A 16,775-nucleotide genomic window follows, 5' to 3' on the forward strand; every position below is an offset into this window, starting at 1 on the left:
TTTGAGAATCTGATCGCACTCACTTTTGGATGTCATCCGAGTGCAATGCAATTACCATGGATGCTGGCAATGGAGGAAATGGAGAAATAACTTTCTCCATCTCCTCCGCACCTGTGCTGCGACCCTGTCATGCTAGAGGATTGGCGCACAGTAACATGAACTTCGGCTCCCGCTTGCAGTAGAGTTTGAGCTGAGAGTCACTAACATATCACATTTAATGCTCTTGCATCGGATGCTATACGCTAATGTGACTCATATTCACCTCCGGTGCTGGCACCGTTCCAGCGGTGTCGGAACTTGCTCTCCCAGGGACTAAGTCACATTCTTACTAGTATGTCATGCAATCCCTGCACCAATCACTCACCCCACCTTTGAACATATCAGACATCAAGAAGAAGTGAATAGCCAGGTGAGAATAAGTGTTGTTATTTTACTGTAGGCAAATATGCTGATTAAGATGAGGTTGTCTGAGTAGTGGACAACCCCTTTAAAATACCGATGGGGGAAGATCACTTAAGTAAAGGGTGACTCAGTGCGCATGCACCATTCATACAACCAGCTACCTCTGTATGTCATTATCTAGAGACATCCCCTTCTTTTTATGCTACAGTCTTCACTATTTAATTGCTGACACATTACAATTGTAAGTACGCAAGACCATATAATATGATTATTGCAATATAGTAAAAACTTTGATGGGAGGAGAAGTGTTTCTTTTAGGATTTTTCAAATCATATACATTTTAAAGTCAATTTAACATCCTTATGGCATTAACCAATACTAGATAACACCGGCGCTCACACTGGACAAATAAATACCACCCCAAGGGGAAAAAAAGGGGGGGGGGAAGCGAATGTGCATGTGGTAGGAACACAGGAGAGAAGAGTAACCACCCCCAGCTGCTGGAATCTGAACAGAATATGTGTCAATTCTGTGAAAAAACCTAAAATAGTGCTTACAAATAAGATACCGCGCTTAGAGGGAACAACTGTGGCATTGGGGAATAATCGGTAAAATGAGGCCCCTACAATTAGTCATTAGATACCTTCCCTATTGGACAACACGATCAACAAATGGCTCTGAGGGTACTACAGTCAATAGTCACCCGTATACAGTCTATACGTAACAACGTTGAATGTGACAATGCTGCTTACCCCCGGTGATGTGGATGACTCGTAGCGTACTAAGGTCTATCCCGGTTGGTCCAACCCCGTCACGCTGGTCGGGTGGGTGAATGGATACAGATGGTTGTGAACTGGCTGCATTAATATACAGCTCTGTAAAAAATTAAGAGACCACCACATCAAAACCCTGTCATGGGCAGCCCAAGCTCCCGACCTGAACCCCATCGAAAACCTCTGGAATCTAATCAAGAGAATGATGGATAGTCACAACCCATCAAACAAAGAAGAACTGCTTACATTTTTGCGCCAGAAGCAGTGTGAAAGACTGGTGGAAAGCATGCCAAGACGCATGAAAGCTGTGATTAAAAATCATGGTTATTCCACAAAATATTGATTTCTGAACTCTTCCAAAGTTAAAACATTAGTATTTTTGTCTCTAAATGATTATGAACTTGTTTTCTTTGCATTATTTGAGGTCTGAAAGCACTGTTTTTGTTTTTTTTTTGACCATTTTTCTTTTTCAGAAAAAAAATACAAAATTTATTGCTTGCAAATTCGGAGACATGTTGTCAGAAGTTTATAGAATAAAAGAACAATATACATTTTACTCAAAAATATACCTATAAAGAGAAAAATCAGACAATCTGAACATTTTGCAGTGGTCTCTTAATTTTTGCCAGAGCTGTATAATATGCATGTAATTCATATATTAATTTAATTATTTGATCATATCACCATTTTTGAATGATCAATCATTTTGCTGATTCCCTATCATCTGGGTCCCTTTTAATATTATTGTTGTTTGTATTTAAAAAAAATGTATGAATATTTCCTGAGAATGGAAATATTTTTCAGGAGTTTATCTCTGCCAAAAATAATAATCATGGATCTTGGGCATAAAAAAAGAATCTGGATATTTATTTCCATGTCTAACTATACTAGTGTAATATACTGCATCCTTTTCCCTGATTTTTTATTTCCATTCCATACATATTTGTATTCATGATTAAAGTACTATAATACTTATAAATGTAATAATATATAGAGTCTACACGGTGATCACAATAGGCGATATTCTATGATGAAACCGAGAATCTTAGCGTTCATTCCCATACCCAAATGCAAGAATAGACTGTAGAAAACTGTACAGGCAGCAAATCTTTGCTTTTCTAATGACGCTTTTTCACAAAACAGCATGCAAGCAGTTAACCTCAAAGCAGAAATACTGTCCTAGAGTCCAACCATCTGTAACTTTGAGCCCCCCAATGAAAGGCCACGAAAGGGACACTAATAATATGTAATGACGGTTAATATAAAAAAGTGCGTGGGTGGTGTCTCCGCATTCTTGGCTGGGAGCCATTGCAATTAGTCAGACAGCTACTCCAATATAGGGAATAAAGTATCAATAGACACTTATATTCTTACAAGGACTTTATGAGTAGATTAGATTATGCCTATTCTCGTTCCTCTTCCTCTTTTCTTTGAAGTAATGACACTGAAACCTGTTTAGAGAATAGATAAATCGCACATTCTTTCTACTAAATAAAATATTATGAAATAGTTGAAAAGATAAAATGCCAGGTTTTATTTTCCATTAGGCACACTACGTGGCTTTCGGTAGCTTTCAGCAGATGGCATACATATTAATTGAAGGAGCATCCTCCACAGGTAACTGTTTCCTGACAATACTGTCTTCATAGTAATGCATCAATAAAAACAGTAGTAAAATATAAAGACAGCACAAAGAAGTATACAAAAATAGCTAGTAAATAAAGTAATGTACTGGCTTCTGTGTTATCAAGTGTCAGATACTGCTGAATTCCCGACACTGCGTGAATACTTGTCATCTTCTAGGCTCCAAAGCACCAACACTTACATTAAGTAGTACTTTGGGGACAGTAATGATATATCTTCTTCACAGTATACCTAGCTATTAGTATATATTACTATATTGTATGTATTACATGTTTATTATATGTGTGTTCAAATCCCAACAAGGAGAACATCTGCAAGGAGTTTGTATGATCTCCCCGTGTTTGCGAGGGTTTCCTCCGGGTTCTCCAGTTCCTTCCCACACACCAAAGACATATTGATAGGGAATTTAGATAGCGAACCCCAATGGGGACAGTGATGATGATATCTGTAAAGCGCTGTGGAATTAATGGCGCTACATAAGTGAATAAAATAAATTTAGTTAATAGTTCTTAAGAAATGTAAAAAACTGTATTTTCTAAGACTGCACACACATTCTACCTAAACAGCATACTGGACCTTTGTCTTTTTATGTTGCACGTGCTACTTCATGCCGGCATCAGGTGTCCCATATTTTTATTTCAGCCTATTGATCGGTAAATCTGACACCAACTCTGTGATACCACAGACCATATATTTCTAGCTATTCATGACATTGGTTATTGATTTCAATTAATGTATTAGACACAGATGCAAACACAGGAAATAATACTAGAAAATACACTGTAGTAATTCATGGTGCCCTTGTAAAAATGAAATATGGTGTGTGGGTTGTATTGACCACTGGTGTTTTATTTTACGAGACAGTAAGCCTCATGCACAAAACAGTGTCCTTCTTCTCACTGCACACTTAGTAGATTAGCATGGTGGGACTGCAGTAGACATATCGTTGAGTAGAAAAGATGGACTGACTGAGCAACATGCCCCCAACTTGGCTGCAGCCCTGCCAACTAACAACCTTTGACTGGAGTTTTAGATATAATTTAGAGTTTTTACTATTTAATGTGGCTTCTGTTATTTCGGGAATCACTCACTGGCATGATGAAGAGGCCTCCACGAGGAAATGTCACACCTGATTATGTTGTGGGGTGGCATATTGCATGGTAGCCAGACCCTCTAGTCTCCAATAAAGATACACTAGCAACTTCATTTACACTGGTTTGGCCGTGTAATCAGTAAAACGCCCATTTCTCCAAAGTGTCCCAGGAGTTGTTTTACAACTCAACGCCAAGCTGCATGTTGCTCGTGCTATTATGAGCAGCCTGCAGACATTTCTCCTATCTAGCACATCTGGGATGCCGTTGGTCAGCAACTGCATAGAGTCTTGATGATTTACCTGCTCAAGTGCATTCAGCGTGGCAGAACATTCCCCAGACAACCATTAATAACCTCACTGATAACATGCCAAAGCATGTAAGTGCATGTATTTCAATAAATTGAGATGTGTTGCAATTTCACTGTTGAGGAGTGTATATTGGTCCCTATGGATGGTATACAAATATGTCGTACAATCATTTTCTGAATCATTCATGGGATTGAATTAGGATTTTTAAAGCCAGTGTAAATACTCTTTTTTGTGAATAAGCATAGATGTCTACCATATTAGCATGCTGATCTTTGCGGTGAGTTCACCTCATTGAGAGTTAAAATGTTGTCTTTCTAATTGCACAGTTATATGTATTTGAATAATTCATAATACATTTTAATTAATACCCAGGGTGTAATAAGAGCTGTTATAAGTGAAATTATTCATTTCCTGTGTCTATCTGTCTTGCTTTCTGTATAAGCCACATGTCTCCTTTTGTTTCTACTCTTCCTTTATTAGTACTCCTTTTTTCATGAGGTTAATGTCTCAGGGAGGTTAATAACATCAGGCTTTATATTTTAGTTTGCAACTCCAGTTCAAAACCCTAACCATGACATATGAAGCCATCAACAGCCTGTTTCCACCATACATCTGTGATCTCATCTCCCGGTACTTACTGCACGGAACCTCCGATCCTCACAAGATCTCCTTCTCTACTCTGCTCTCCTCTTCCCACAATCGCATACAAGATTTCTCTCGTGCATCCCCCCTACTCTGGAACTCTCTACCACAAGATGCATCGAAACCTTCAAAAAAACCCTGAAGACTCACCTCTTCCGACAAGCCTACAACCTGCAGTAACCACTGCTCGACAAAGCCACTGCAAGACCAGCTATACCCTGGCCTATTGTATCCTCACCTAACCCTATTATGTATACCCCTCCTCACATGTAAAGCGCCATGGAATAAATGACGCTATAATAATAAATAATAATAATAATTCTTTGAAAAATCAGATGGCTCTACGTGCAACTTTTTTGTGCCAATTTCTCATACAGATTTTTAAACCAGAAGTAGATTAGAAGGGAATGGATAATATAAATGAAGGACTTCTCAGATCCACTCCTGACTGTGATTTTTTTTTTTAATTATTCAAAACTGCAACCACCTTTCCTCAGTTTTTTGACAATAAATAAGATTTAGTCAAAGTTCTAACATGATCATTTTTTACCCAACCTTACATGATCTGTATTCCATCTGTTTGCTGTAGTATGCAATGATTGTAAACTTAATAAAGTAACAATGGTTTACTTTGGACTTTAAGTTGATCCAGTTTTTGTTGCTCTATATGGATGTAAGTTTGAATGTTCATGAAGAGAGAGGTGGATTTTCTCCTAGATAATAAAAGATTAGGCATGTTGAAATCCTACGTCTGATTGTTTTTCCCACCATGTACCATAAAGAAAGATTTGAGATAGTCAATCCAAAATTGGTCGGTTATGCTGACATTCATCTACTGGGCAGGCACCTTTTTCCAGCACCAGATTAAAGTGACATACTTGCCAGGAACCTATATTGGTACATACATTTAACTCAGCATCAATTACACCAAGAACCATACAAAAGAAATACATTGCCTTCTCTTCCTGCCTCTTCTCCTCTTGGTTTTACAATAACTGAAATTCCTCCATACTTGTTACTAGTATGAGAGTGGTGGAATGGCAAATGTGAATAGAAATAATTTTAAGTTCTGATTCTCCGCAAGACCTGACATAACCAACTGCCCAGTGCACTGGCGTACACAGACAGAAAAGGGCCACTGTACAAGAACAATATATCGGTCTTTTGATGGGCCTTTTGCAGTCCATCATAATTCACAATTACCCATGTTTTGGAGGTGGAAATGGGCTCTCTTACGTCTTGGTAATGACATGTCCACCCCTGTCCCAGTGCTACACACATCCTACATGCTATTCATAAATAAAATTGGCATCAAAATATACAAAATAACAGCATAGTTAGCAAAAATCGGGAAAAGAATCAATTAGACTTGGCGTAAGAGAAATGGTGTAATATATTTATTATTCCTGGGATTGGTACAGCCTTGACAGTGGTTTGGGAATACTAACATTGACTAGGAAACATTGCTACAGACTCATGATTTCCTTTTTCAGGTTGCAATTGAATTCTCCCTATTCTTTATTCCTCTCATCTCCATTTCTTTTAATTACCAGTTCTTTTCTCGTATTCACCACAGGGGTTTCTATTAAAGTCTGGCACTATAGAGCATGGCATTAATCCTGTATCACTTCACTGGGACTTTGACTATATTTTCAGGGAAATCAATCTGCACATTTTTGCTGAACCTCTAACTTGATCTGTCATTACTACTCTATTATGTCTATCTTTAGAAACTCTTTTATTAACCTTTACGTTCAATTCCAAGCAGATGTCCTTTCCTGGTCCTGAAGCACCTGACTCTTCACCTACAGTTTCATCCTGGCTTCTCTGACACTTATTCGTCACCACCCCCACTACTAAACCCTCTGGAGCAAAAAGCATGGTGCAGCTGGAGTAGCTGTGGGAGAGAGGGGGTTGGAGCTGACATAAACTGTGCCTTTGTTAGTAGGGTGGATGGTGGTTAGTTACACAGAACATGTTTCCTCTTATGGGAGCAGGAAGAGGACAGAGATACAGCAGATGGTGAGCATGGGACCTACTCAAAGAAGAGAGGGCGGGAGCATGGGGAACAACAATTCCAGCTTTGGCAGATGCTAACATTAACTATGAGGCGTGGGATGTTAGAAAACACTAGAAAAGAAGGGAGAGTTGGCAATAAAGGTAGGAATAAGAATTGTAAGACAATACGTGACTAAGCACTTAAGGACAGGAATTCATCAAAGAAGGTCCATGATAATAAAAGACTTCTTACTTTCATCTTGATTAAGAACTTCTAAAGCTGAAATGTTACCCTGGAAGTGGACATGCATTTAAGCATTGTTTTTGGATTTTGAAGTCATACTAAATAGGAGCACAAATAGTTTAGATACAACATTTTATTCAAACCCACAGATAAAGAAATTATTGTGACAAGTCAGTTTTCATTACCCACCAGGCTGTTAAAGGTATACCAAAAAGTCAGTTTATGCATAAACATTCAACTTGTAGTGGAGAAGAAAAATATCATAGGCATATAAAAAGAATAATAGAGAGGGTATTTGAAAAGATGAATTAGTTAAAGTTGGAGATGAAATTGGAAGTATGTCGCATCATCAGGCATAGATAGGTAGAATGACAAAAGTGAGGGGTAGCGATGGATGAGTAATGTTCGTTTCAACACATGAATTTCATTTGAAAATTCCGTAGTTAAAAAATATATAATTTTAACACATTGGCAAATGCTCCAGGTGAAACCAAAATTCGGTAGAATGCTAAATTGACCTTGATTTATATACCATAAAGGTAAAACTATACATAAAATTGTAGCATAATTATTAGTGAATGTGCTTGTGCCCTTTCAAATAAGAATAAAATAAAACTAATTTTTAGGATATTTTTCTATTTTAAGATCTTAACTAATGTATTTGACACATTTTATGACTGGTGAATATTTTGGTCATTGTGATAATTGCACGCTTTCCCATTTGGAATAATGCATATCAATATTTTTATGATAGGACTGTTTTGTATCATACCTAAGTGGGACTAATATCTTTTTATTCCACTGGTCATGAATTTGATAATTTTTCCATGTATAGAAAATACAATAACAAATATGTGATCCATAGACTGGCTTATTTACATGGACTGTAGAACAGAACTCTCTTATGTGTAATGTTTTAATATTTAGCTCAGTGTTGAACATTAAATCCTACTAGATCAGGAAGTGACAGGCCAATTAATACATTGCAGTCCTGAAGTGGTTAATTATAGTATAATTCATTCTATTATGACCTTCAGGGCTGCAGTGACTATTTATTTCTATGTCTGTACCGTGGGACTGTCAGAACAATATAGTCACCACCATTTATTGCCTCCGGTGTTCTCTGAATGCCCTGCATGCTCTGACTACTGTAAAAACTCTATTACAACCTGTATCTGCAGTCTATTGGCAGAATGTAAACTACTGCAACCTGAACCTAACTGCTATTTTTGCATGCATGCATATCCAATGGATATAAAAAGTCTACACACCCCTTTTAAAATGCCAGACTTTTGCCATGTAAAAAAATCATAACAGGAGGAATCATGTCAGAACTATTTCCTACTTTAATATCACCCATAATCTGTAGAAACAATATTGAGAAACAAACTGAAATAAGTTTGAAGGGGGGAAATAAAATAACGTGGCTACATAAGTTTGAACACCCTCTTATAATTGTGGATGTGGTTGTGTTCAGATCAGAATTAGACAATCACATCTAAACTGATCTTAAATAGTAATCAGTACACAGTAATTGACATTTATAGTGATTCTGATTTACCCTTTAACTGTTCTAGCAGGATTTTCTTGACATTTTCTTAGTTGCATGTTAGAGAAAAAGCAATGGTCCATAAACAGCTTGAAACACAGCAAAGGAATCTCACTGTTGATAGTTATCAGTCAGTAAAAGGGTACAAAAACATTTCCACGGTATCATGCAACAATGTGAAGATGCTCATGTGGCCTAAAATTGGTATAACAGTGACATTAAGACAAAACAAGAAGAACATTGGTCCAGGAGACTGCAAAGAGGCCTACAGAAATATTAAAGGAGCTGCAAGAATTCATACCAAGTATTGGTTGTGTACTGCATGAGACAACAGTTCCAGTATTCTTCACATGCCTGGCCTGTGGGATGGGATGACAAAATGAAAACATTTTCTTCCTAAAAAAATATCCAAGCCTATGTTTTACCAAAACCTACATCAAGTCTGCCAAACGCATGTGTGAAAACATGTTATTGTCTAATGAGACCAAGATTTAACCTTTAGGTCATAACTCCATAAGGTATATTTGACACAAAGCAAACACTGTGTATCACCAAAAGAACACCATGCCCACAGTGAAACATGATGGAAGCAGCATTATGCTTTGGGGTTGTTTTTGGCATCTGGAACTGGCGATTTAGTTAGGATGTAGAGAATTATGAACAGTTCCAAATATTAGTCAATTTTGCAACAAAATCTTCAAGCCTCTGCTAAAGACTGAAGCTAAGGAGGAATTTCACCTTTTAGCATGCCAACAATCACATTATTTTACTTTATTTTTTTTCTACCGAAAAGATTTCAGTTTGAAGTGAAAACATTTCTCAAGTTATTCTTTTTGGTATGATTTTTTTTACATGACATAAACTTGACATTTTAACAGGGATGTGCAGACTTTTTATATCCACTGTAGGTGTTTAGGTGCTGTAAACTCTATTCATGGTTTTCAATTGCCAGTAATTCATTATAGAAAGTCTGAATTTTAGCAGTTTATTCCCAATTTACAAGTACAAAACTGCATAATCTATCAAAGGCTCCTACTGAACAGATGCAATCTTCAGTGTCAGATTATTGCATTATGCTAATAACAACTGGAATTCCCCATTGGATGTTGCATTTCTCAGTGCTGGTACAGAATGTAATACAAAGCAGTTTCATTTTCCTCCAATTTTGAACAATGTAAACCCTTTTCTGTACAGTATAAACCTTAATTTCTGCTCAACATCCACATCTTCTTTGTTAAACAGGGGGATTAAGGCTTTATGATTTTCTTTCAGTTTGTGTCTCCATAATTTCTCAGAGATTATTTATCAAACCAAACAAAAAGAAATTCTCCCTTAGTTTATTCTCAAAATGGTGCCCTTCTATTTGAGATTAAGGGTAATGCTAATCCTGCTCATATTATTGTTTGCTGACCCATTAAGGTCTCCATCTGCTGCAGATCTGAGAGCACTGAGATTAGATTTTTAATATTAGGACATGTTCACACTGTGATTTCATCCTTTTATTGATACAAGATAAAAAGTTGTGTAGGCTTTTTGCTTCTGGATTTAATTTCCGGACCCCAAAAGTTGTTTGTATAAAGGTAAAAAGCAAAGAACAAATCCTTATATAGGGGTGGACACTGAGACCTGATTCCTTGAGCATGAAAGATTATGGACCCTGCAACAATCATAATATTCAGAATACACTTGATTTGAGTTAAAGGTGTTGTCTGGGACTAACAAATTGATGATCTACCCGTAGGAGAGGTCATCAGTATTAAATTGGTGGAAGTCTGACACCTAACATCTATTCACAACAGCTTTGATCTGCTCAGATGGAATCCAGATGTAAACAATGATTGGGGCAAGAAGAAACTGAGAGGCTTCTTACATTGCTTAGTGGCAGCCTCCAGGTACCCCACCTTATCACTCATTTAATTGAATAGGAGTTAGGGTACTGTCACACAGTGCCATTTTGATCGCTACGACGGCACGATCCGTGACGTCGCAGCGATCGTATGATTATCGCTCCAGCGTCGTAGACTGCGGTCACACGTTGCAATCACGGCGCTGGAGCGATGCCGAAGTCCCCGGGTAACCAGGGTAAACATCGGGTTACTAAGCGCAGGGCCGCGCTTAGTAACCCGATGTTTACCCTGGTTACCAGCGTAAAAGTAAAAAAAACAAACAGTACATACTTACATTCCAGTGTCTGTCCCCCGGCGTCTCAGCTTCTCTGCACTGTGTAAGCACAGCGGCCGGAAAGCACAGCGGTGACGTCAGACGTCACCGCTGTGCTCGCTTTCTGGCTGGCCGGCGCTCACAGTGCAGAGAAGCTGAGACGCCGGAGGACAGACACCGGAATGTAAGTATGTACTGTTTGTTTTTTTTACATTTACGCTGGTAACCACGGTAAACATCGGGTTACTAAGCGCGGCCCTGCGCTTAGTTACCCGATGTTTACCCTGGTTACAAGCGAACACATCGCTGGATCACTGTCACACACAACGATCCAGCGATGTCAGCGGGTGATCAAGCGACGAAAGAAAGTTCCAAACGATCTGCTACGACGTACGATTCTCAGCAGGGTCCCTGATCGCTGCTGCGTGTCAGACACTGCGATATCGTAACGATATCGCTAGAACGTCACGAATCGTACCGTCGTAGCGATCAAAATGGCACTGTGTGACAGTACCCTTAAGGTGAAGTATCCCTAAGCGACCTCTAAATAATTTAGAGGTCTCTCCATTTATCTCATGTCAAATAGCTCATCAATACGTTAGTCTGCTGTCTGATATCTGAGTGACCCAAGAGGGCGAGTATTATAAATGACTAATAGTAGTTGATGACCCTTCAACAGATTTAGCATTGAGTTCTTGGAACTTCAGGTACCCCTCTGGGTCCTTTTGATTATACAATTGTGAATCAGACCTCACACCATGGAATACTTTTTCATTTATCATCACTTACCACACTACAGGCAAATACATAACATAATCACTGACATGAGCATTGACCCCACTGCCGAGGAAGTATTTCATAAAGGAAAGTGTGGATGACAATTTATAGGAACAAGAAAAGAATGAGTTCTGTATTTTACGTCACAGCAACTGTTCAAATCAGTGATTTACAACAGAAAAAAGATTGTCAAGGTCTCAATTTCTTTAGCTTTATGTCTCCTTGAATACAGCCTTCACATTCCCAAGCTCAAATCAGTAATCAGGATCGGTAACATAGAAATATGAATGTTTTACCTCTGTATGTTTGTCTAATCACACTCAGTATTTTTCTATGTTCCATGGGGGAAAATAAACATTTTTCTTACTTTTTATGGACTGTCTGTGAGTTTTTAGACAACCTCAATGTTCAACAATCCAAATAATACTTTTAGAATAGTTACCCAAGTTGCTACAAACCTCTTCGAGAAGAAAAATCTATATGTCTGCCAAACTAATTTGTATTCTACATCTGTTTTGAAAAACCACATTAAAGGAAACTATCTCTGATGGTGGTAATGTGCATGCATTCCCAGCACAGCGCTGCTCACTTTGTTTGCCGCTCTGCACCTCCCCATGTCAGACAGCTGTGCTGAGTCCTCATGCAGCACTTCCAACTCTGCTGCATATCCCTGCTGTATCCACCTGGCTATAGGGAAAAGAACCTGCAGGAATTTAACTCTGCTGTGTTCTTCCCCAGTCTATCCTCTACCAGCAGTGGATATTTTAGGCTGCTCCTCCTCCTGTTCCCTGCCTGAACATTGGTTCCTGTTCCTGTTTGTCTCCAACGTTCATTCAGTATGTTTTATTGTCTTCTCTGTTTCTGACCTGGCTCTTTTACCCATTCTGTCTTACCTCTCCACTCCTGACCCTGGCTTTGTATAGTGAATCTGTGCTGCCTGCCCCAACCTCAGTCCATCTTACTACACTTTTACCTCACCCTTTTGTACCTCACATACCAGCTCTGACCTGTGGGTCAGCTGCTGCAGGTCCGGGGACTGTCCTGTAGTGACACCTGGTGACTCCCTCCTGCCAAGTCTATCCTCACCACCAGAGGCTCTAGTGAATACCTGATAGTCACTTAGTCATGTTCCTCCAGGGTAAGCCCAGCCAGTGGTACAGTGGGTCCACACCCACTGATGTCATATCATCCCAGCAAATCTTGGCATAAATAAGTCCAAGAAAAGCTAGATTTATGTCAACCTTGTCCAAAAGTAGGCACTTCAGGTGTTCCTCGGTAGTTTTATCAACTGAGTTGTTGGCAAGTTTGAAAAATACTGGTGATTCGGTGTATAGAAATTATAGGGATCATTGAAAAGTGTGTGTTGCTGTGAAGTAATCAAATAGACAGTAAAATCAGTATAAATTCACCTAGGTATATAAAGGGAGTGCTGAAGAAAGTATGCAGTTTAAATAACTGTTGACTTACAATCATGTTATTAAATGGTTTTATTGAATATTTCTAATTTCTGACAACTCCCAAAAGAAAAAGTCCATCTGGGTAAACTTGAATGATCAATGTAGCTATTCAACCAGGCCTTGTGCTGTTGTAGTGGTAGATTCTGTAATGTATTCCAGTTCCCAAATTACCCAGGATTCTAGGTGTCGGCTTGCCTCCTATCTATAACCAATGTTTAATAGCAGTTGATTATTGTGTTGCTACTTTCCCATCCTCTGCAGTAAAACCTCTTTATCTGGTGCACTGAAAAAAATCAACCTTTGCTAAATAGCAATGTGTGTATTTATGTAGCACTAATGGAATCGCTGTTCTTCTTACCCTGTTCAATTACATTTCAATTGAACTGGTAAGAGCTGCGATGCATGCTGACTTAGCAGATTGTGTAATGGGATAAATCAAAGTACCTTTGTACAATGTCATTCTTCTGCCATTTTTATCTAGGTGCTTCATGTAGATTTTCAGACTCTGACATCTACAAGACGAAAGACGCTGCAGACAAACTTCTCTCTATGTGAGTCTCACAATAATGAACTGTACTGATGAGATTAATCACTTATCACTCCATAAATGGCTTTATTTGCCCATGTGTTAATATAATATCATGGAGATTGAAAGCTACAATTTATTAATATCATTATCTTATTATTGCCTATCATTGACATTTACAATTGCATGGCCAATAATCGCAAAAATTAAAAAGGAGCATTCCCATCTCCAAGATCCAATCCCAATATGCAGTAGGTGTAGTAATAATAATGATAATATTGGAAAATACAGTGCCTTGCGAAAGTATTCGGCTCCCTGGAACTTTTCAACCTTTTCCCACATATCATGCTTCAAACATAAAGATACCAAATGCAAATTTGTGGTGAAGAATCAACAAAAAGTGGAACACAATTGTGAATATGTGAAGTTGAATGAAATTTATTGGTTATTTTAAATTTTTGTGGAAATTCAAAACCTGAAAAGTGGGGCGTGCAATATTATTCGGCCCCTTTACTTTCAGTGCAGCAAACTCACTCCAGAAGTTCATTGTGGATCTCTGAATGATCCAATGTTGTCCTAAATGCCTAATGATGCTAAATATAATCCACTTGTGTGTAATCAAGTCTCCGTATAAATGCACCTGCTCTGTGATAGTCTCAGGGTTCTGTTTGAAGCACAGAGAGAATCATGAAGACCAAGGACCACAACAGGCAGGTCCGTGATACTGTTGTGGAGAAGTTTAAAGCCGGATTTGGATACAAAATGATTTCCAAAACTTTAAACATCCTAAGGAGCACTGTGCAAGCGATCATATTGAAATGCAAGGAGTATCATACCACTGCAAATCTACCAAGATCCGGCCTTCCCTCTAAACTTTCATCTCAAACAAGGAGAAAACTGATCAGAGATGAAAAAGGTCTAACTCTCCCATCCGACATGACAAATGCTAGTATAGTTAGTACAGATTAGCCAGAGTGATGGGGTCAGAATAATTAGAGTCGGTCGGTGTGTCAGTATCTCTGGGTGTCTGATGTCAGGTCGGGTAGAGAGTATGCTTGGACAGCCCCTTAAAACAGATCTCAAGGTTTCTCCTTATAAAGGACCTATCACCGGATTAAAAGTGTGTAATTTGTAACACTATCTCCCTCTTTTTTTTGTTCCCTCAGCCCCCGAATATTCAGTTTTTTTAATTTTCTTAAATCCGACATACAGTTACGGAGATGTGACCCATTTTATTTAGTACTAATTTTTTGTGGTCTTTTCCAAGGTCACGTGACCCACATGTTTCTCTGGGGGCGTGTCTTAGACTGTAATGCATCATTACCCTGTGAGCCACGCCCCCTTGGAAAGTCCATAGAAATCAGCATATTAGGTGCACTAAAAAAGGTTGATATATCTGGAACTTTAAGTTGGATTTACAAAAAATAATACTTTGGGGAGAAGCAGGAATATAAGAGGACAAAAATGTAATCACTTCTGACCGAGTGACAGCTCCTCTTTAAATACAGTCTATCTAAATACATACCGTATGTGAAAATTGCATGATATTCTCTATTGCTTGCAGACCATAATTATTCTGTGTATGTTGCAATGGAAATGAGTCATCCATGGACTGACTTACTTTTCAAAATGTGTTGGGTTTATGTCCAGTTGCAGTAGCCAATCCATTTACGCAGAGCTGTAGTGTAAGGCATGGGTGTAGATCTGGCAGTTACATCATAATGTTTCAAAGTTAGCAGACAAAACAAACTTCCCAAACTGAAGAATAAAATAGCGTACAATGACAGTCATTTCCATGGATATTGACTTAATTTAATCAGTAACCACAACTCACTTTACGCTAAGTTACAGATGTACCCAAATGAACCTAGAACTGTTCTATGACTTAGTATATTTATATGATCAACATTCGGCAAATATAGAACAACATCTTAGAATGCTAGATATAGTATTGTGGTAGCAGACAGGTGTATAGTGCGGTTTTCCTTTTGCCAGGTGTGTATAGTATTAGGATATTTACTTAGAGCTGACAGCATAGATCACCTGATCCTTTGTGTTATGAATGCAGAAAATAAGATATAGGATATACAGTTTTCACTGGCACACTTTTTGACAGATGGTAGATATCCTTTGTTGAGATACCATATGTGCTAAGGTGAGCAGGCTGTAAGGGCCATATGCTACTTGTGTAATTCTATTCCTGTGTTACCTCGTGGGTTACAATTTCAGGCTGCGGGACCTGTTTTTCCGAATGTTGCCATGTTAGAACATGTGGGGCATTACTGTACAACCTGGAGTGGGAGATATCATCATACTGAATCATTCTGCTATATACTGTAGTAATGAACAGCCACATGCCTTCTGTATAGGGCATACACCACTGATGCTATATATATTCTGCAAATTATATATTCTGCTTTTTATTGCAATATATGATCTAACTATGACGAGCAAAACAGACTAAATGTAGCACAACTATGCCCCACGTCTATGACAACCCTCCCACTGCCATCACAGACTTCACTAGGCTCTGTGATGTTTGTGCTGTATAAATTGAAAAAGAAAATTACATGAATTATAAAGGAAGAAAAATGATAACGTGATCTAATTTATGTGTATTAATGCTCTCACGCAGAGAAATCATATGTATAAGTGCACTGTATCAATGATGTTGGCACTTTGTGTAGAGAGAAGCATATGGCATTGGCCTGACACACAGAATGAGGGAAACTGAAAGGGACATTTGTCATCTTCCAGCACCGAGGGTCATTGCTGTAAATGAAGCAATACCTTGCCAGATCATGCATTGGAAGGCAGACTATGTGACTGCTATGTAACGGTGCTTTCACATTGCATTCATCCCCACGTTCAGTGGTACCATCAGAGCTTGTGTCCGTACCCCTTCCAAAATGGGATTTGTGCATATGCACCAACGGGCTATTAACCATGTACTCTGTTGTGCATAATTTTTTGAGGTACATGCCTACTGGAGACGGACACTCAGGCATAGTAGACTGCATCCAGTAGGCATATACGTCCAAAAATGATGCACATCAGAGCACACGTTGACTCTATCAACATCATTCTAATCAGTGGCCCCATCGGCGCATACGTTCAAATTTACCAGGTGGTTCAGACGCAAGACCTGACGAGACCACTGAGCGTGGCCAAGAATGCAATGTGAAAGCACACTAAGGGGGC

General features: G+C 38.7%; 1 protein-coding gene across 4 annotated transcripts in view; it reads right to left on the reverse strand.

Moving 5' to 3' along the window:
* The window catches only part of SRRM4 (serine/arginine repetitive matrix 4), a 201,441-nt gene that overhangs the window by 168,525 nt on the left and 16,141 nt on the right, over nucleotides 1-16,775 (reverse strand). The window contains exon 1 of one of the 4 annotated variants that reach the window (XM_077292106.1): nucleotides 8,956-9,009. The exons of the other annotated variants lie outside the window; for them this stretch is intronic. Coding sequence (XP_077148221.1) covers nucleotides 8,956-8,978 — 23 coding nt within the window. The 5' untranslated portion in view covers nucleotides 8,979-9,009. Of the gene's footprint in view, nucleotides 1-8,955; nucleotides 9,010-16,775 lie in introns of those variants that run through there. 4 annotated transcript variants of the gene reach the window in all.

The sequence above is a fragment of the Ranitomeya variabilis genome, chromosome 1, assembly GCF_051348905.1.
Source record: "Ranitomeya variabilis isolate aRanVar5 chromosome 1, aRanVar5.hap1, whole genome shotgun sequence".
NCBI lineage: Eukaryota > Metazoa > Chordata > Amphibia > Anura > Dendrobatidae > Ranitomeya > Ranitomeya variabilis.